This window comes from Columba livia, chromosome 20 (assembly GCF_036013475.1).
Source record: "Columba livia isolate bColLiv1 breed racing homer chromosome 20, bColLiv1.pat.W.v2, whole genome shotgun sequence".
NCBI lineage: Eukaryota > Metazoa > Chordata > Aves > Columbiformes > Columbidae > Columba > Columba livia.
The window spans coordinates 3,763,911-3,785,105 of NC_088621.1; the positions used below are offsets into that span (position 1 = coordinate 3,763,911).

At 41.3% G+C, this 21,195-nt stretch overlaps 1 protein-coding gene across 6 annotated transcripts in view; it reads right to left on the reverse strand.

The window, feature by feature from the left end:
• The window catches only part of SPECC1 (sperm antigen with calponin homology and coiled-coil domains 1), an 80,933-nt gene that overhangs the window by 52,544 nt on the left and 7,194 nt on the right, over nt 1-21,195 (reverse strand). For 2 of the 6 annotated variants that reach the window (XM_065036325.1, XM_065036328.1), the window contains exon 1: nt 1,470-2,108. In XM_065036325.1, the coding sequence (XP_064892397.1) occupies nt 1,470-1,509 (40 nt within the window). In that variant the 5' untranslated portion in view covers nt 1,510-2,108. Of the gene's footprint in view, nt 1-1,469; nt 2,109-9,215; nt 9,352-11,170; nt 11,353-18,942; nt 19,098-19,260; nt 19,561-21,195 lie in introns of those variants that run through there. The other 4 variants (XM_065036322.1, XM_065036323.1, XM_065036326.1 and 1 more) reach the window with 4 other exon arrangements.

Here is a 21,195-nt window from a genome sequence, read left to right on the forward strand (position 1 = left end):
CGGGACAAGAGAAAACAATGGATGAAACATTTTTTAAAAGCCACAGGGGGTCTGCACACTCATTTATCATCAATGCTAATAATAATAAGCTAATCCCACCACTGGCCTGCAAAATCAGAGCTGGTCTTCTCAAACTCTTATTAGAAGTTAACAGAGTACCTCTCCATGCCTTTAGCCATCTCCCTCTTAGTTTATCATTAGTATTATCCCTCCTCAAATGACGATAGCATGTTTAGTTCCAGCAAGACTTCTATAGCTGACAGTGGCCTGGGAAATCCAGATTTCAGAGCCCAGGGATGTAGACGGCCATACTTTCCAGCCTAAAGTTTAACTTTCCCGTAGGGCAGCATTTCTTCTGGTGACTGGATACTGGCTGCTTTTGTGTCCTTCATTAGCTTGCTGATTAACATACTGCTAGAGAGTTCTCCACTACACCCAACTGCTGTTCCAGCACTCACGGGCAGATCTACTATGAGTAGCAACGCAGCATTGTTGGCTTCTTGCTTTTCTTCACAATACCAGAAATCAGGTACATATGCATTTCTTTTAACACAATAGCCATGTATCTAATCTGAAGTTATAAAGAAATCCTGACCAAGCAATAACAACTTTAATGGGATTTTGTGAATGAAATTCCCATGGTAACAGTAAGAAGCAGAGTGCCAGGAAATACAACCAATTCCAGTTTTCTGTACCTTAGAGAGTTCTAAGATTAAACAGAAACTACAAAATAAACAGCACAAATCAGCATGCCTACTGTTTTTTCCTCATTCAGTATTTGAGAAACAAGCAAAATAAATCAAAAGGCAACCAAAACAGTACTACGGCATCAGGAACAAATTACCAGCCTTCCTGGTGCACAGTATAGACATTTGGCACAAGGGGAATTAGATATACCTGATACTAGCTCTTGGCTTTCTATAAAATCTGCTACTGATTAACATGCAAAGCATTACACTTCTGAAAGGACAATGGTGGGAAAACCTTCCACAAAGGCATCATTTTAAATTCTAAAGCCTGGAAAATTTCAGGCCTCAGGCCATGAACAATGGTAAAGGCGAACATAGCCAAGCTACAGATCCTGACAAGTTATATATGCATCACTAGATAAGCTCTGTAACTTTTTAGCTGCATCATGCAGACTGTATAAAATAATATCTCTCAGGCATTAAGGTCCCTCCCTTGTAGGCATTCTGTTCCAGCCAGCAAAGGATTTCTTTCTGAAAAGCTTCCCTAAGGACGGTGCTGCGATCTCAGGTACGGAGCAGTAACAAACAGCATTTACAAAGCACAAGATAAACAGCAGGAATTTCTCTGACAGTCTCAAAGCCATCAGCATTAGCTCTGCCAACAGCCCCTGATTCCGCTCAGGGTGACGCTGCGGTGAAAGCCCCCGAGAACAAATCCCCTTCCCCTGCAGAACAGCCCCGGGAGCCGCCGGCAGCGGCCCCGGCACGGTCCCTACAGACCTTGGTCAGGCTCCTCCGCTCGCCCAGCCTGGTTGCCCATCTTCGGTCACTCCCCCGGCTCTTCCCCGGGCTCCTCTAGGACCCCGGCGCCCCGCTCATGCTCTGTGTCAGCGGCGGACCTGCCTCGATCTGCTCCTAACGTCTACGCTACAGCCAACTTAAAGGGAAAACAAAAAAGAATTAAAATAATCAGCTCCTTCCTAGTTCCTGGCACCAGGAACAGGGCCTGCTGCTCATGCTGAAGCAGCTGTGGCTCTCCCTCCTACCTCATTACAATATTATGCACTGAAGGCCGGGCTGTGCAGTTAATTAGCTGCCTGACTGCTGGAATAAAAGGAGGGGGAGCGAGAGAGGCAGAGAAAGAGCTCGCTCGCTGGCAGAGAAAGGAGGAGTGACCCAGCGAGCAGTGCGGGCCACCCAGGGGCTGCAGCCGCAAACTGCAGGCGGCTCCGAGAAAGGCGCTGATTTATTCTACCGAGCCCCGCTGAAGCCTGGAACCAAGATCCACCACAGACAAAAACTCAGCTGGGAAACTTGAGCAGGGCTTTAGTGCCCCAAAGCAGCCCTGGCTGCAGGAGGTGAACGGCCAGGGGGCTGTTTCTAGGCCATACACCAGTAAAATTCAAAACAAACTACTGAAATGTGAACAGAGTGAAGAACAGCAGGAGCGTCATCAGAGAAGACAAGAGTAATCAAATGCCTCCAAAATTCATTTTGCTTCTAATTCACAACACTATCCCCCACCCCAGATCAGCCAACAGCTGATCTTTCAAGGATAGAAACTGAGATGCTCCTCACTAATGGAGTCATGATGTACATGGGAAAGAATATTGAATTACTCCAGTGAAGCTTCCATTACATGGACAATTAACAGAAATCATCTTCTTAAAGTCTTTGTTTTACCAAGAGGGTTAAAAATAAATTCAGAAATAACCAATGTGTCCTAGGCTCAAAACAGACTGAAAAGAAAACATACAGAAATTTATCTAGCTAGTTACGAATATATTGTTTCAAATTTACAAATCTGGAAATTATTCCATAACATAGAAAGAGATTTTTGCTAATATTTTTGTATAATAGAGTGAGCTAATTGTCAGTCTTAAATTTTTCATTGTTCTTGCTTTGACGCTTTATGGATGAAGTTACAAGTTTTCATACAGCTGTCTATATTTGGACGACATTAAATAAAACTCCTGTCTACTTCTGTCTTAGAACATGCAAAATACAAAATGCTTTAATGAATAAGCCATAGAAGTTCTAAAAAAAAGGATTGCAGAGTGCATTTTTCTAAAAGTCATCTTATGGTCTCTTATGTCTTGCATCTTAGTAGGATGGGTTCTCAGCTTCCCCTTCTCAAAGGTACAGATATAAATGTCCACCAAATGTTGGTGAAATGTATCTCCAAGACAAAGAGATTTTCTTCTATTATAAAGAGTGACTTCTGCTTTTCTTCACAGGATTCACCAGAGGGATAGCATTAGCCAGGATAATCTCTTGGGTTGTTAAATCCCAACACTGAACATTTATTATTTCAACACCTGCTTTCTATTTGTGTAACACAAAAGGGAATAGTGTAATAGGGTCCCAGTACAGTATAAGGTGCAAGCCTGGAGTAATTATAAAATGTAATCACCAAGTAAGAGCAAAAACACCTGAAACATGAGCACTGTGGAGGAGTCATGACAGGAAGAACCAATCAGTTAAGTTTGACAGTGGCACAAAACATACGTCAGAACATTCTAACACCGTGACACGGAGAATGATGACAGATGAAAGACTTGTAGCCCAAGCCCACAGTGAAAGGTAAGGTATGAATTTTAAAATACAGCTAGCCTCTGCAGAATTCTCGGATAAGAGACGTTTATGGAGCTTGCAGCTCAAATTCCTCCTTAGTAATAAAGGTATAAAAATAAATGAATGAACCATTTTATCTCTATAAAGTAGATTAGCTGGTTTCCTCCTAGGTTTGAAGGCTGACTCATCCTTCTGCACTATCCACTTGAAGGATTGCCAATAAAATCCCACAAACACCTTTTTTCTATGTAGTGAAAACAGGAATTAATTACTCAAGGTGTGACATACATAATTCTTTCAAGTCACTAGTCAAATGACAGGACTTATTTGCCAGGCATAGCCTTTCCTTCGATCCTGCTCTTACAACAGCACATTAATTAGCATAACTTCTAAAAATTCAAATTGCAATCCATGCTCTGGAGTGTGAAGGTACCATCAAATTATCCCAGACTTCCAGTGGACAGATGACTGACAATCCCTACAGAAGGCCAAAGCCTAACAAAGAGATGCTGAACAGGATCTAGGGGTTGGACCTTCTGACAAAGACTGAACTAAATGGAATGGGCCCTAGGGGCAGGCGCTGACTCTCAATACCAGTGTCACACTGTCATCATGCTCTACTTTTTCCATTAATGCAAAAGACTTTATAAGCACTAAACACACATATGTAGGAAGGAAGAGAAATCTACAGGGATGTGTGTATCATGGACAGTAGTGGACTCCAAAGGATTAGGCATATAGCATCTTTGTTGAAACCCAGAAGGAAGAGCAAATGTATTTTTAACCACATTAAAAACTAAATTTTGGTTGTGATGTTAATTGGTGAGGTCATAGTTAAGTTCACAGCACAGAAGTGCAGCCTTCCAGGAACCCATCTGAGATGTAGCTGTCAATCCCTTCCTGTTACTTTACAGTATTAAAATCTAATGTAAGCCAAAAGCTGCTGAAAAAAAAAGAACCTGGGGAAAAAGAAAAGTCACACAAGGAATGCCAAGCCCTCTCCTGATATGCATACTTGTTGGACCAGACCAGCTCTGCGTTCCTTTCTTTCACTCTCTCCCATTCTCCAAGTGCAAACACAGTGGCACTCTGCCAAGGTATTTTGGCTGTGATACATTTAGGCCTAGGGAATTTGTGTTAAGGATCATTTTCTCTTCAAACCAGCTGAAGGAAAGCTGATCATTGACCTAGGACAGGTAGTTGACACAACATTGTGTTGACTTTGCTGAACAACTTCACTAAAGCAGCCTGAAAAATAAATGAAAACAAACAGATTATAGATTTGTACTATTCTTGGACCATCCAAGCATGCTCCCCTTTCTGTTTAGGCATCCCTAGCAAGGCTTTTGTGATCATCAGTTTGCTTACAGCTGTAATGGATCTTCCCTATATGTGCTGGCTTGAGCCAATTAACTGTCAGCAATTTAATGAGTCAAGTCATTACAGCCTGAGATTTAGCATTTCAGTAGCCCTACCACACACTGAATCCTCTTAACTGGCTCAAGTCCCAGGGTGGTAAACACGTGCCAACAAAGTCATTCTCAGGGGAATATACAACAGAGAAAATGGTCTCTAATTTAGATTGTTTTAACAAGAAGTTGCATGCAAAAATCTTAGCATGTGTTAATGGAGATCCACTGCAGTAAATGTAAATTGTGTAGTAGGTTAGGATAGCAACGAAAGTGAAAAATGTACATACTGCAGACAGCGTTGTCAGCAGAATTTAATTCTTACTGTTTAATAATGCACGATGACTGCAGGCAGCCTGTGAATGCCTCTCAAAGAAACTGTAATCCTTAACAGGATCAGGTATCAGAAATCCCAACAGACAGTCACTAAAATGCATTGCTCCCCCTCTAGTCCCAGCTACAGTAGAAGGTTCATACAATTAGAAGATGAGAAGAATATGAAAAATTAACATGGCAAACAAACATCATACAGTAACTTTTTCAGCAAAAGCATCGGAAGTGATCAGATTCACATTTGTACCAATATGTTACAACCAAGCATGCAGATACATACAAGTGTATGCAGATGTCAATACGCATATCCAGCTACATGTAGAGCTATAGATATGCATATATTTCTACATTGTTTTGCATGTTAAATTCATGCAGCATTTCTTGCCTATTTGAATGACATCTTGACAAAGCAAAGTGTTTTAGTCTTCCTTTCCTTTTTATATCAGATCCAGAGCTAGAATCTCTTTCTTCATATGAAAGAATAATTAAGTGAGAGCTGCGTCTTGTACGTGGAAGGGCAGCAAAACTCAACTAGCTTTCCAGATGAAGTTTTAAAGCACATTTATTGTTCCTGGGAAACCCCAGATGAGATCAGTCATTTGGTTTCTAGTGAAGTCTTGTGGAACAGAACGCACCAATGTCATTAGTGTCTCTCTGCTTGCCTCTATCTTTCAGAAGAAAAATGAGACAGTAATGAGACTGAATGCAAAGTGTAGCAACCTTTCTACAAACCTACAGTAGTCCTTTGATGTGACAGATCACGAAAAGCAGGGCCTGTCAAAAACTGATGAATGGGAGACTAAAAAGGACTCCAAGGTCAACAGAGAGCTGTCCTTCAAAAGAAACCACTTTCCTTTTTCCTGTTCTAATCGGGGTGCATTAGCATCTTATGAAGAATTAAACTGTCAATTAGATTTTTGCAAGGATTTTTTTGAAGAAGGGTTTTATTAGAAAGATGTTTTTCTTGAGTTTTCTGATTATGTGAAGGATGCTTCTGGTCTGGATTAGCTTCCCATTAACTTAAACAGTTAGCCCACATCAGAAAGTGACAAACGCTCACCAAGCAGAGAAGTCAGCTGGAAGACAGGCAGAAAATTCAATAGATTATGAAATCTAATATGATTATTACTCTCAGAGAGGAATATTGAAGTGACAATTCTAAAAACAGGCAGGAAGCTCCAAAATCTGTAGTGTGCCACATTTTCAGTTTTGTTTGGAAACCATATCTAATGAGTGATAAGGTTATTTGGCTTGCAAACCTCTAAGGATCAGAATCAGAAAAACATCACTGATTTCCTATAATCCTGAACCTCAGGGAGAGGACAGTCCTAGCTTTTCATGAAGATACACCTTTCTCTAAATATCTTAAAATAATTTGTTTACTATATGGCTTCATACATTGGATAGCTTTACAAGTGCAAGCATTAAAATAAGCATTTTTCAAGATTAGTGACCTCTTCCTCGTGTTTTGCAACTTTTCCATCTCTTCATCTATTGAAACATTAAAAGCCATGCAAGAGCTCTTAAGTTTGGTCTTATCATAAAACCAAATTGCTACTTCAAGACTGTACATGGAAGGACATAACACTGTGGATAAGGAAGCTGAATCCAAGACATTTATTTCTCCCTCCATGCCATTTCCCATTACTTGGGATTTCAAAACCGCCAAGTACTTACAAAGCCAAACCTCACAGCATAGAACTTCCAGCCAGAATCCATCTCCAGTTCCATTAGCTCAGCTCCATTCAACAAGAATAGAGACATGAGATTGGCCTTATCCCCCTTCAAGTCACTTCTGATTTACTTCATTAGCTTCCAAAAAGGTGGACAGGGTAGTTATGACAGCAAAAGGTTAGAATGAGTAACCTGAACTCCACCAAGGGCAGCATACAAACAAGTCTATTTGAACAGGCAATCTCTATGTCAATTATTTATTATCTGCAGCACTTGGAACACATACTATTGCTCAAGGTCAACACACAAATGTCAAACAGTCACACCCAAAGAAGAAAGATATCTAAGTTTTTTTCTTGCTATTATTTCTATACCTTGTTACTTTTAATTTCTCTTACACAATACCATAATACCAAGTAACACCAGAGTGTAGCTGGAACTAATATAATTGCATTAAAATAATAAAATTGCTCACTTGAAAAACAGAAAAAGCAAGACCAATCTAAAAAACTCACAAACAAGGCAGGGGTGAGGGCAGACATAATGTCTGCAGTGAAGACATGAAAGGAAAATACAGAACTGATGAAACCAAAGAAAGTCGTTTCAAAAAATGTCAAGATTTATACAATTGGCCATGTACACAAATATCTGCATTTCCCAGCTACAGGAACATTCTTACTTGGATTAGCTCCACAGTCAGAGTTGCAGTGTGGTCTTGATCAGAATCAGAGACCAATGGGGATGTCATTTCAATAAAATATAGCAGCTGAAACAATGTTCTCTCCTTTTCTACTTCATGTTCCCAGGAACATGTTGTGCCTTCTGTCACATCTGATTTTTAATTTTCCTCTTAGCAACAACATACTGTATTATAATACGCCATTGGTATTTTTTCATGGTGTGGCAATCTAAAAGCAGCATTCAGCTTAGTAACCTTGCTCACTAACATCTAGCACCTTTCAGTGGCCATGACAGTGACACATTCTCAGAGTATAACTAGATTTCCAAGCACCCTTTTGGACTATGGAACCACTGTGAAAATTAAGATATGTAAGATATAGGTCTTTTTGTATACATACCTATAGTTAGCTCCTATAAGACCTGGGACAGTTCTCTCTAGGTAAACAGGAATTTTAGAGGGGTAGCACACATTATTAGTGTCTATCTACACAATAAGCATAACTCCACACTTGAACTCTTTTTCACCTAGCACTAATATTCTCTTTCATACTTCTACCAATGTTGATGCAAAGCAATATATGAGGTCAGATCTAATGATGTAATTTAAATAGGCAAACCAATATCCAGATGTAATTTGATCTCCATAAGCCATTTTAGCCTGTGTATTTAGTCATCACCATAAATCTTATCCCTCCCCCAATCCCAGCTATTATACATGCATGCAGAAGGGGGCTCTCTGTTCCAGTGCTGGTATTTTTGCATCTGACATACGTATTCCATTCTGGACTCCCTGCAGTGCTGTTTCCTTGGCTGCATTCCCAGGATCCTATGCTGCATCATCTGTACAGGTCCTCTTTTCCCCTCATTACTCCTCCCAAGTGTCTTTTGCCAGCATCATGCCTCTTTATTGGCTGGTAAATATCAAATGCTTTTGGATACAACTAGTCACTATGAAATCTGCGGATTTACACACCAGTTAACTGCAGAACAGGATCCCTTTTTGGATTACTACAAAGCATTTATGCTGTTACAAGATGCATTATTTTCTTTTTGATGAGGGGGAAGTATGTAAGACTTTTTTTCTGTCCAGAAATCCCTTTCTGGTTAGTAACATTGTTCTGTTACACTGCCAAACCCTGCCGAGGCTGTGACAAATAGGGAGGTCATGGTCAAATTTAATAAGATCTCACATTCCTTGGAAATGCCACCAGGGAGCAGACAAAAGCAAGCGTTTGCTGAGCTCCTGGGGGAAAGCAGAGCGTTTGCACACAAGTCCTTGGTATGCAGATGGTGTCGCTGCCTTTAGAAACCGGCTTAGGTTTGAAGCCAATGTGAATAAGCTGCTGGGGCTAAGGCTGAGGGAGCGAGCATGCCACAACGTAGCTTAGGAGCACAAGCTGTACACGAAGATGCTGTGGCCAGCTCTTTGTTCTCACATCTCTGCCGCATCCCAAGAACAGCAGGGTAACAGCTCTTCTCATTCAAAGGGGGGAGAAGGGAGAATGCTATTGATATACGGTAAAGATTTTCAAAGGAAAACGAGATGTGCTGTAAGGACGGGGCCGGGCCGGCAGCGCCACCGCGAGGCCTCTCGGGGCCGGGCAGCCTCAAACACCAACAGCTCCGGGAAACCCCCCGCTTCCCCCTTTAAACTTTAGATTAGCGACTCATGGGGGTGTAGGATGCAGTCTGCAAGGCACAGTAGGTCTCGTCCTATATGCTGTATATTATAAAAGGTAAGTTATAGCTGCAGTACAAGTGGGAGATAAGAAAAACTCAGGATCTTGGTAAACCAAGTGACACTTGCTGCACATTTCGTACAAAGCAGACCAACTTCCAGAATGTTTGTATCTACCTGTGCTGGGCTTCAGACGACTCTCAGCAAGTTCAGAAATCGCTCCTGTTGTAATGGTCTTCTTCAGCCTAGAGACTCCAGCAGCCGCAGCCACCCCTGGTTTGGTCAGCATGTCATCGCTGCTTGCCCTTTTCAGCTGCAATGCACAGATTTTGTGAGCAACCAGAAGATAAAGATCTGCATGTTCTCATCAAGTAGTTCAAAGTGCAAGGTTCTTGGAAGAAAAGGCACACTTCCATAAAGTAACCCAATGGAAATACTGCTTTAATAACTGTACTAATTTTATTTTTGTATTTGTTTTGCGTTCTAGGTATTTGCAAGGTGGGTTAAGAGAATACAGTTTCAACAGTTACAAATGAAAGTGGGAAAGAGCATTCAAAATTGGCAAATAATTGAAAGGCAGGGAGAAAATTTACAGGAGTAGACTACTGGCAAATCCAGCTTTTCAGATGTTGCTCTGCACAGCAGTCATCATAGTTCCTCACTGGTTTACATTTGGCCAGGCATTTGGGATGGCGCAGATAAATGCCAGTTGTAGAGCCTGACACACCAAGCAGGTCAAAGCATCAAATAACTGGCCCTTAATATGTTCACACAGCACCTTCAGGATGGACAAGGGATCAGACCCAGCCAGCCTGGGTTTAGGAGGGGCAAGTCCTGTCTGACCAACCTGATCTCCTTTTACCATCAGGTGACTCACCTGTCAGATGAGGGGAAAACTGTAGATGTGGTCTATCTGGACTTCAGCAAAGCCTTTGACACTGTCTCTCACAATATACTCCTGCAAAAGCTGGTAGCCCATGGCTTGGACAAGTGCACTCTCTGCTGGGTTAAGAACTGGCTGGAGGGCCGGGCCCAGAGAGTGCTGGCGAATGGGGCTGCATCCAGCTGGCAGCCAGTCACTAGTGGTGTCCCCAGGGGTCAGTGTTGGGTCCAGTCCTGTTGAACATCTCTATTGATGATTTACATGAGGGGATTGAGACCATCATCAACAAATTTGCTGACGGCACCAAGTTGGGAGGGAGTGTTGACCAGCTGGAAGGCAGGAGGGCTCTGCAGAGGGATCTGGACAGACTGGAAAAATGGGCTGATTCCAATGGGATGAAGTTCAACAAGGCCAAGTGCCGGGTGCTGTACTTTGGCCACAACAACCCCCTGCAGCGCTCCAGGCTGGGCACAGAGTGGCTGGAGAGCAGTCAGACAGAAAGGGACCTGGGGGGACTAATGGACAGGAAGCTCAACAGGAGCCAACAGTGTGCCCAGGTGGCCAAGATGGCCAATGGTATCCTGTCCTGTATCCAAAATAGCGTGGTCAGCAGGACAAGGGAAGTGATCCTTGCCCTGTACTCTGCATTGGGGAGGCCACACCTGAGGTATTGTGTTCAGTTCTGGGCCCCTCAGGTCAGGAAAGAGATTGAAGTGCTGGAGCGGGTCCAGAGAAGAGGAACAAGACTGGTGAAGGGACTTGAACACAAGACCTATGGGGAGAGGCTGAGGGAGCTGGGGTTGTTTAGTCTGGAGAAGAGGAGTCTTAGAGGTGAGCTCATCACTCTCTAGAACTACCTGAAGGGAAGTTCTAGCCAGGTGGGGATTGGTCTCTTCTCCCAGGCAGTCAGCAATAGGACAAGGGGGCATGGGCTTAAACTCTGCCAGGGGAAATTTAGGCTGGATATTAGAAAGCAATTCTTTGCAGAGAGAGTGGTCAGGCATTGGAATGGCTGCCCAGGGAGGTGCTGGACTCACTAGCCCTGGAGGTTTTTAAACTGAGACTGGACATGGCACTTAGTGCCATGATCCAGTAAACGCACTGGAGGTGGATCAAGAGTTGGACTTGATGATCTCTGAGTTCTTTTCCAACCCAGTCAATTCTGTGAAAATGTAATATTCCAGGACTAAATTGAAGCTTTAAACTGGAACAAGGCTACAAAGCTTGCATAGTCCTGACTGGTTAGTACCTTGCTGAGCCGAGATTCAAAGGCAAGTGAAGTTGAGGACTTTGATGTCTTCATTCCTGTTGAGGTGGTAGAAAGTGATTTTCCTCTGTCAATGCCATGACTCCCTTGCTTTGCTATTGCACTCCAAGGCCTCGCAGTGCTCTTCATTTTTTTTTTTTCCTCAAAAACTCTGTCTACAGAACCTAAAAAAGTAAAAATATTTATACATGTAAGTATACAAACACACAAAAATATAAACTGTCTTTATATCATCTGAAAGAGAGCAGAGATATTTGGCATCAGTTTAAAGAGCTCAAAAGGCCATGCTAAACTTTATTCACTCTCTTAGACACATCAAAACTCAACCTAGAGGATCCCTCAGAGCATGCTCCAGCCACTTATATTTTTCAGAATGACTGGTAACATTGAACACCACAGAAGGCACACCGACTTTTGTTGGTACTGTCTATGTTGGAGATCTTCATCAGGCACAGCAGAACATCTGTGAATGCTGAAGCACAATGAAAGAATAACTGAGAAAACTGAAGTCCACAGCAACTGAAGACAACCTTGGGATAAAAATAAAACTACTTCTTTTACTGTTAGATCCAGCATCTTCAGCTGAAATAGTACTCACTTCAGAAAGTCACATGAGAAGCAAGTTTCCTCAGCTGTATGGAAAACACAATATCTTTAACTTAGGGTTTTCTGGAGAAGTAGCAGTGGATGTTGACATGGTGATAAAAAGATGTTTCACAATACCAAGATTTGGAAAACATGGTAAAAATATCAACTTCCTTGCAAACAGAAACCACATCCACTATTCCTCAGAGATAAGCTTATGCAAGAGAGAAATCCTGCCAGGAATCAGCAAATTGATGAAGTCCTTTTTTTGGATATATCTGAATAAATTTAATTTGCCAGCAAGAAAAACTAGTCTGTTTCTCTGGGTAGACTGTTGCCAATTAAACAGCTAGCTCATCTCTTGCAGATCTGAAGCCATACATTTTCATCAACCATTGCTCAATCCAAACCAGGAACAGAATAACATCATTAGTTGGATTAAAAAAAAAGAAAAGAAAAAAGTCCCACCAGTCTGAGTTGGGAGTGGGCAGTGGGGGAGATTGCCTGGTATCACCTCTTCTCCCTCACTTCAGTATGAACAACATTTTTCTTCTACAGCTTCATTTTCTAAAATAGTCACAGGATGTATTATAGCTGCGTATCAGTCCTGTGTAGGCAGAGGCTAACTTGCTTCTTGTCTGTTAAACAGGTAACCAAAAGATTGATGAAGACACCAGCCCAGTGTCTCAGCCAGGAGCATGTGCCCACAGCAAGCACACGCTGTTTATCCCACAGGAGTCCAGCTGGGCCAGCGTGAATGTGGACAACAACCCTTTGGGACAGAGGCCAGAACAATTTATTCCTGGCTGTCAGTAGAAGAGCTTAGGTCACGTTTTGTGTCTCATAACTTGCTTTATACTTATTTTGCATTCACAAATAATAGCACTCAATGAACTCATGGAAAACAAGTCTGTCTGGGGCCAAGTCGTATGCGACACAGACAGCACCTTCCAGGTGCCATGAGGGTCTATTTAAGGAGTGTTTTGCAGCACAGAGGCAGAGGGGAATGTCAAGTGCTCTGCTGCTGTCTTACAGAGAACAAAGCCAGCAAGTGACATCTATTTATCCTTGGTGCCTCTTGCAGAGAGGGCTCTCTGTTTTCTCCACAGCTCTAACCTGTCAGCTCCTAAATAAATAAAAGAGTAGTTATTATTACTAAGTATAGTCATTACTCCATTAAAATTCTTAACACATACAGTGTGAAGCCATCAACTGATCTCATTAGAGGAAAAAGCAGAGTAGTCTTTGATGATTATGTTGATCACTTGGCTCCTTTTTTTAAAGCACTGATAGATAGGTAAGCTCTATTACAATATATAATAATGTCAAGCATTCCCACAGTTCATGATCTACCTTAGCAAGCTCTGGTGCTTTACATTATTTAATTAGCTATTTTTTAATGAGCAATACCCTTCACTGTATTTATATGAGTGAACAAGCAACTACACATATGCAAACTACCTTCCTGATTAGAACGCCAAATTATGCAGATTTTGGGTTTTGTAGATCCTGTAGTTGCACAAACATTTTGCTTTAGTAGACCCTCTGCATTTCTTCATAACTGTATCTCATACTTTCCTGCCTTAAGCTGTACAGATGCTTTGATATCCTAAAGAATTTCATTGTGAGTCATTCACGGTATTTTGAAGTTGCAGTAGCATGATAGGCTCATTAGACCACGATGTTAGAAGTAAAAGAATGAGCTACTAAAAAAAAAAATCCAAACAAAAACCTGCAACTCAAGAAATCCACCCAGTAGCCTGAGGCAAACTGGCTGTTTCATGTAATGACAGTGATTTATGCACCATGTGGATTTAATAATATTTTACTATACCAAGCAGATGAAACTAAAATTGAAAACAGTATATTTGAATTTATTAGTGCTTATTAGTTTTTCTGTGTATTTATATGAGAACCAGCATTTGTAAAAGGTAGAGGTACGGCTTCTTACATATTTGTCTAACCTGAATCTGCACTGTAGATAAGGATTTCAGTCTCTGAACTGAGACCCCAATACTTTCCACACACCTTACATGTACTTCAAAGAACAAAACCAGGTTGCACACATCTTAAGCTCTTTTCATTCCTAGGTAGCTGACACATTTGAGTTATCAGAAGTACTGCCTGAAGAGAAGCAGTCAAGAAACCTAGCAGTTAGACTATTAAGTGAAGAAAAACCGTTAGCCTATCTGCAGAAATGAAGTTACATAAGGAAATCCCTGCTGGGGGTCTAGAAATATTAATTAACTGTACCCCATGTAATTTACACAAGGTATGTTTTGGCGCTCATGTCTAGCTACTCACTCAACAGGACCATCAAATTATAGTCATTCAAGTCGCTTTGGGAGAATGAACAAAAAAGGAATTATGAAACTCATTGCTAGATCTAGAGAATAAGGTACCAGACAACAGGTTCCCTGAGACCTGTGAGTGCCCAGCATTTCTGAAAAATGAGGTCAGAATTACCAACTTTGCAAATAAGACTCTCAAAGGACACAAGTCTGACTTTGGTGGGTTAAAAACCACAGTCCCCAGTGCCATTTTCATGTAATTCAGTTACTTTTATTACATCAAGAGGTCAGACTATTCTAGACCCTTTATTACACATTCTCATGAAATCAAAGCACAATTCTCTTCTGGGTTTTTTAGCATGTAAAATTTGCATCATGCTTATACTATTTCCTTCTAACCTAATCATTCTTCGCTATTTTCAGACAAACTATCAACCAGAACATAGAAATATCTAATGAGTTCAGTAAACTGTGAAGCATTTTCTAAAGGCATGTAGGAAGCTATATGGCAGGAGAGCCAGCTGGGCTAAAATAGAATTATTTTCTGCCTTTCACATCAATTAACTTTAAACAATGATTTTTAGGCTTGACAGATGCTTCCATGACTCATCTTGATTTCTCAGCTGGTATTAGGAATCCAGCCAGGAAGCTGACAGTTCAATATAGTAATTGATAACTTGAAGATAGATGGCACAGGTTAAAAATCTATTTGGAAATAAGACCAGGCTAACAATTAAAAACTGTTTACTCTCTATTGGTCATCTTTAGCAGCTTTCCTTGGGCATCTGCTCCTTTCAACTCAGTATGTAGTATTTTTGTATCTAACACATCCATCCATTCTTTCGTCTAGTTTCTATTACTTTATTTTTTGAGTGCCTTTGAGGCTCAGTGCAACCCTCCTCCATTTCTCCAACAAACGAAGACTCTTGCTGGATTTTTGCTGGTACAAAGCTTGGCTTCCATTAGAATTGGATTAAAGGCCTAGCCCCCCAAAAAAATAAAATCACAAGCCAGACCATCTTCTTCCACCCAAACACAACTACAGTGAGCAGCGGTTTCCTTTGGTCTGCCTCAGACTTTCTTTCCAGTCTCATTTGCAGCTGAATTTTCATGTTTTGCTGGTACAGTACTAGGAGACAAGACACCACTTAGAAGTTTTCAAGTCCAGACTGCACGCTACAGCAGGGCAAACTCTGCTGGTTTTATGCATGCCTCAAGCAAAGGTGGTTTTAGTATTATTACTATTTTGTAACTTTAAAGTGTGGAGAAAACTGTACTATAATAAGAAAGCTAGGCATTTATAGAATCCAGCTGCTTTTGCAAGGAGTTAGAAGTGCTGATAGTTTTTAGATATAAAACACATACACAGAAGTCACAAACATGCCCAAGGTCACCCAGCCAATCACTGGGAAAACACAAAACAAAATACCTATCCCAGGATCTAACCATCAGTAGCTCCGAAATAGCTTAAGAGTCACCTCTTCAAAATCTTCATTGTGCTAAGCTTGCATCCTCATACGAAAATTACTCTTCTGCATTTCAGTTCGCTTTGCTTTTTGTTGTTGTTGTTTAGTTTAATTGCTCTGCTGTAGGACTCTTAAAAAAAAGCATCAGAAGCACATTTTCAATATGGCATCAGATGAGAATTTTCTTTACAGGGCACATGGTGCCCTTCCTCTACAGTACAAGTAACCACTGCAGAGCCAGTTCCTTCCTTCCCTTGGTGGTATCAAATGGAACCAGACAGTGGAAACCCCCTTGTATCTCTTAAAGACACAGTTACTTTACCTGTGGTTACAGTGGTAAGAGACAGTCTCATTTTTATGTTAAGATGTTTTTTTGCTTATTTCCTTAGTGTGTTTTCCATAATTCTCTAAAATGTATATTTATTAAGAGCATATACACACACAGAAAGGTTACAAGGATGTGTAAAATACATCAGAATGGCCTAGGTGAGGACAGTTCCGGCCAGCCACAAATGACAGGTTTCTGGCCACCAACTCAGCTTCCCAAACCATTCCAACAAGACTGCCAGAGTCCAGGTCAGCAATGCAGAACTCCATGTATCAGCATCACTCAAAATAAAAGCCCCTTCCCACAGCAACCATTAGGGTCATTGATGACTTTTCCAGGCATGGACAGATGAGAGTAAGCGCAAAAACTTCTGCCCACCCTCCTCCACAGAAGTTCTCCCTGGAGTTTTGCATTTGTCAAACTTTTGTTCTTGGTTAGATCGCATTTAAAAATGGCAGAAGTCACAACAAAATCCTCATGTGTGCATATGAACAAAGGATTTATTTAGCTGCATTTCTCTTGTCCTTGTTCCACAATACCAGCCATTTATAAGACAGGAACAAAATACAAATAACTTTGCTACTTCTCTAGCTAAAATACCCAGAACTGTCATCCAGCACAGTGACTGATGCTTAGAAATCAAGCCAAAGCTGTACTTTGAAACATCTGGGAACATGCTCCTCCTTTAATTTAAATGCTGCTGTTTGCACATGGATATTCAATCTCCTCCTCCTCCTTTCTCACACTGATTATCTAACCAGTCACTTCTCAGAAGATAAACTACGCTACCTCCCAGTGACCCCAATCTTAGAACATGGGCATAAGGAAACAAAAATCCCAACCTAGCTGTAATTTTCTGCCCTCTAGCCATCCAGAAGGACAGCGGCAGCTAGCAGTGGGTGCAGTGGGTGCAGCTAGCAGTGGATGCCTGCAGAAGGTGTGAAACACAACTGTGTGCTGGAAATCAGTCAACAGCCCACCGAGCTCCTCTGGTCTAGGCCGATGTGTTGTCTTGGTAAGGCTGAAAGGACTAAATGAGCTACCGTATCAAGGTAGCTACTGCTCATTAATCCAGGTTCTTTGAACTACTATCCCAGTGAATACAGCACAAAGCAAGTGACACATACAGTTAATACCTCACATTCTTCCAACCCGCAAGGAGGAAGAAAAGAAGGTCTCATTTTAGATAGAGCAAGAGTGATATAATTGCTAAAGAAATTAAGAATAATTAAAGTGGTTTGCCTGATAATTACCTGTCATTACATTTTTCTGTAGCATAGTGGGTAGATACTTCTACAAGAAGGAAGGAACAATCATGTTATTTGGAACAGCAGATATGCACAGCATGTGGCTACACGGCAATCCTGACTGGTACATGCACACAGGCAGGTTCCCCATCCTCTCAAAGCACAGGTTCCCCATCCTCAGCTCCAGCACAGATTTATTGTGCTACCTCAGCCATGTAATTTTTCCATGCCTTCATTTTTTCATTTATAAAAATGGGATCAGAATTGTTCGCTAAATAGCATATTTATGAAGATACAGACATTCACATGCCTTGGAAAGGAATCTCCCCCCCCAAAAAAAAAGTAAAAGTGAAATGAATCAACATCTGCCACACAGCACACAAATGAGCAGCCCCACGGATTGCACATGCTGGGATGTTTCCCTGACTCCCATTTTCCATCCCTCATAATACAGAGAAATAGAGATCTGGAAGCTATCCCTTAAGGAGATATTTATCCTCTAATTAAAGTGCAGAATAGACCACTTATTGAAGTTAATAAATTGGGAAATTCTGAACATTTATATGAGCGACAGCATGAATTTTTAACAGAAAGGATCTTTGCAAAGACAAGCACAGAACTCCAAAACTGCAGGAGAAACAAGAGGACTTCTGCATTTTAAAAATATTCACACCAAACAGGAACAGAACAGATTTAGGTAACAGCATCAACAGTTTACAACTGTGACTTTGGGGACCTCTTATGGACTGAAAGACCCACCTTGGTCAGCTACATAATGAACTTAAATTGGTTTAAAACTGAACTGGAAAGGGAAGGGGTAGTATTTATATCTGTGCATGTCAGGATGAGGTATTCTTGCATTAGCTGTGAAATTGTGCAGAAAAAGAACACTTTTTCAGCAAACCAAATATTCTATCTCCTGCTGAGGCTACATGGGCAGAAAACAGTTTATATTTTAGAAAGGGTGGAAGAGGAACATGCAAAACTGTCTCTTTTGGAGGTGAAAACAGAAAAGATTAGTAGGGAGTATCTAGAAGAACTTCAACTGTGTACAAGAGAAAGGGGTAGAGAATCCCTGTTTTCAAACCAGTTCTACCAGTAATCCTTTACTGCTACACATACAGGATTTAATTAACATCTCTACAACTTCACCATATTACATGCTATATAAATGCTATTATTATTATTGTTATTATGATCAAGCTTCAGTCCACAGTACAATTTTAAGGACAATGTAAAACTGTGACAATTAAAGGGGACTGCAGAGAACGCGAACAGCCCTTTCTGTAGTGCCGTAAGAGGGTGCTGGTCTGGTGAGCTCCCCAATGCTTTCACTGATCCCCTGCAGAGATGTTCACTGCCAAACCTATTTGCTCAGCAGCTTGTTCCTTTCTTGACTGGACTATGTGAACATGCAGTAGCAGAGGAAAGTCAGCTCATGCTCCTGCTTCATTTACTGTTGGAGCACATCGTTGAATTGGTAGAGAAGCAGAAACAGGCGCAGAAACAGCTTCAACCCTTCTGCCACTAAAATATATGAAGCTGAGCAGAAGAAAAATACAGTAGCCAGCTCTTAGAGGCTCACATGGCAGGATTTTTTTTTTTGCCGTCATAATGGCTTTTAGACCACCCCCAGCTCATTTTCAGCTAATGCAAAATCATTTGCACCATGCAATTTTGCTTAAAGCAGTTTAGTTTTAGAGGGAGATACTAAGAAAAAAAGTGTTGTTGAGCGAACCAGATCCATTCACTCTAAGCACACATTACTAATCCTAGAACCCTTCTAGAGATAACACAGTTCCCACCTTAAAAAAATAAAAGATTTAAAAATACTTACAGTAAAAGCTTGTCCGTTTTTCTGCATTAAAAAGAAAACTGTCTCCCACTAGCTTCTGACAGCATGTGCAAGCCAGACTGAAAATTCAGGGCTTGAGTGCTTCCCCAAGAGGAAAACCACATTGCAGTGAGACACAGAGAGCTGCTTGAGAAATGATTCACATACGGAAGCAAGCTGGCTTCACCAGCGCTTTGGCATTCAGCACACACACACACACACACACACATATATGCACACTTGCTTACTCAGGGGAATGAGAAATAGTATATTTTCATCAAAGCAAAGAGGATTTATGCAAGAAAGCCATTTGTATCTCACCTTCCAAACACCAAGATGCTTCAATCTGTAAAGCAGATGAAGAGTTTCTTTCCGTATCCCATCATCCCCAAGAGCAGAAATGGACACTGGGCAGAGAGCGTAAGTTCCAGACCAGTCTGCATGACCCAATCAAGTAAAAACTTGCAGTGCATACAATGTAGGAAGGGCAAGGAGGTGGCCACAGAAAGAAGGCGTTTTTCAGACAAAACCACAGAAGCAGCTTCCAGAAGCTTTTATATTCCATGCTAATAATCTCTTCCCCAGCGTGCCTGCAGTCAGAGCCAGGACACCTCACGACATTGCCCTTGCCTCCATCATTGCTTCAAAAAAGTGGAGAAGTATGTGCATGCAAGGAAGATACATTAAGACATGGGCTTTTACACAAGTAGTAACTAGAATCAGTCCTGAGTGACTTCTCCTGGACTGTCCAAGAAGTGTCAATCTGGTCTTTATTTAGAAGAGAGCAAATAAGGGACAGGAGTAAGCAATGCTCAGAAACACTCCTCTTTCTTAATCTTTCTGAAGATAATTTAGAGAGTTTGAAAACAGGAAGGAAAGGGCTAGAGGTCTAAACAGAGCTAAAGCAGGCAAAAATAGTATCAAGGTAGAGCAAACAGAGGGGATGCAGAGAGAAAGCAAATGCATATTCAAATGGCAAACACAGCAACCTAAGGTGTTTAGACCTGGGCTTTTTGTTCAACTCCACTGAGATATAGGGCTGTTCGCTCTGATCTGTCTGACCAACAACATTCAGACTGTGACTTAGGTACCCAGCAGAGGGACTGCAAGTCACTCCCTCTGCTTTGATTACACACCACTGTCAAAAACTGAGCAGATACCGCTGAAAAGTAAAAAACGACTGCAGGTTCATGAACTCAAACACAAGGAACATCAGTTGCACACACCTTGCTGCAAAGCTTCTTTACCTGAGGAAAACAAACACACTTTTTGGACACAGCAGAGCATCGCATTGCCATTGCTGGTGAGTTGGTATGGGCTCAGTGGGAGAGCAGCCTCGGCAGCTCAGGAGGTTTTCCTGCCCTTCAGCCAAGAGAAATAAAGAACTGAAATGAGGGGAGTGAAGAGAGAAGATGAGCTACTATATTTCATTCGCAAACATATTTTTAACTTTGATAAATATAACTTCAGCAAAGCCTAAAAATGAAAATGTTGGGACATAAGGAGACAGTCAGAACATTTACATGCTTCAGCTTTGGTAGACAGGCTGGAACAGTGGCATACAATTTCCCCAAACCCAACAAGACTAGACAGCACATTTGTTTATTTAGAGGTTTTTCTCGTAGTACTTATTGCTAGAATTATCTGATCTCTTTACTTAGACCAAAGAATTAATCAGCACAAAACCTTCTGAATTGAAAAATTGCCTGTTTAATGAACAAAGTGCTCAGAATCAGACACCTAAAATGAGTTGACCGTGGTCATAAAGCAACCCTGTGGCCTGTCCAGGGCCTTAACCATAATTACTTTCACACAGCCAGGATAAGAAAACAATTTCAAGTACCAGCATAAACTTTTTAAAGAATCTGCCAAGTTCTCACCCAGCTGCTAAATTCAGTTGACAGACAAAATAACAGTGAGCATATTGCTTGCATGCTGCTCAGCCCACCAGCTCCCACAACTCTGCAACTCAACAGGAGAGAATAAGACCAAACCCCACTCATCAATATCCTTTAAAAATACTGCATTTGAGGAGTTCAAAGGCTTTATGTTGCAATCTGCAGTGCCTGTGCAACTTTACAATATGGATGGCACACAACTTAATGAAGCAGGTAAAGGGCAGAATTTCTAGTGGCATCACTTCTTTTGAGAAGCAAACACAAAGACAGTGGGGGGAAAAAAAAGACTCACGAGGAAGAAAATTCAAAATACTTTGCATTTACAGATATTTATGCTATATTTAACTGGGTTTGTGCA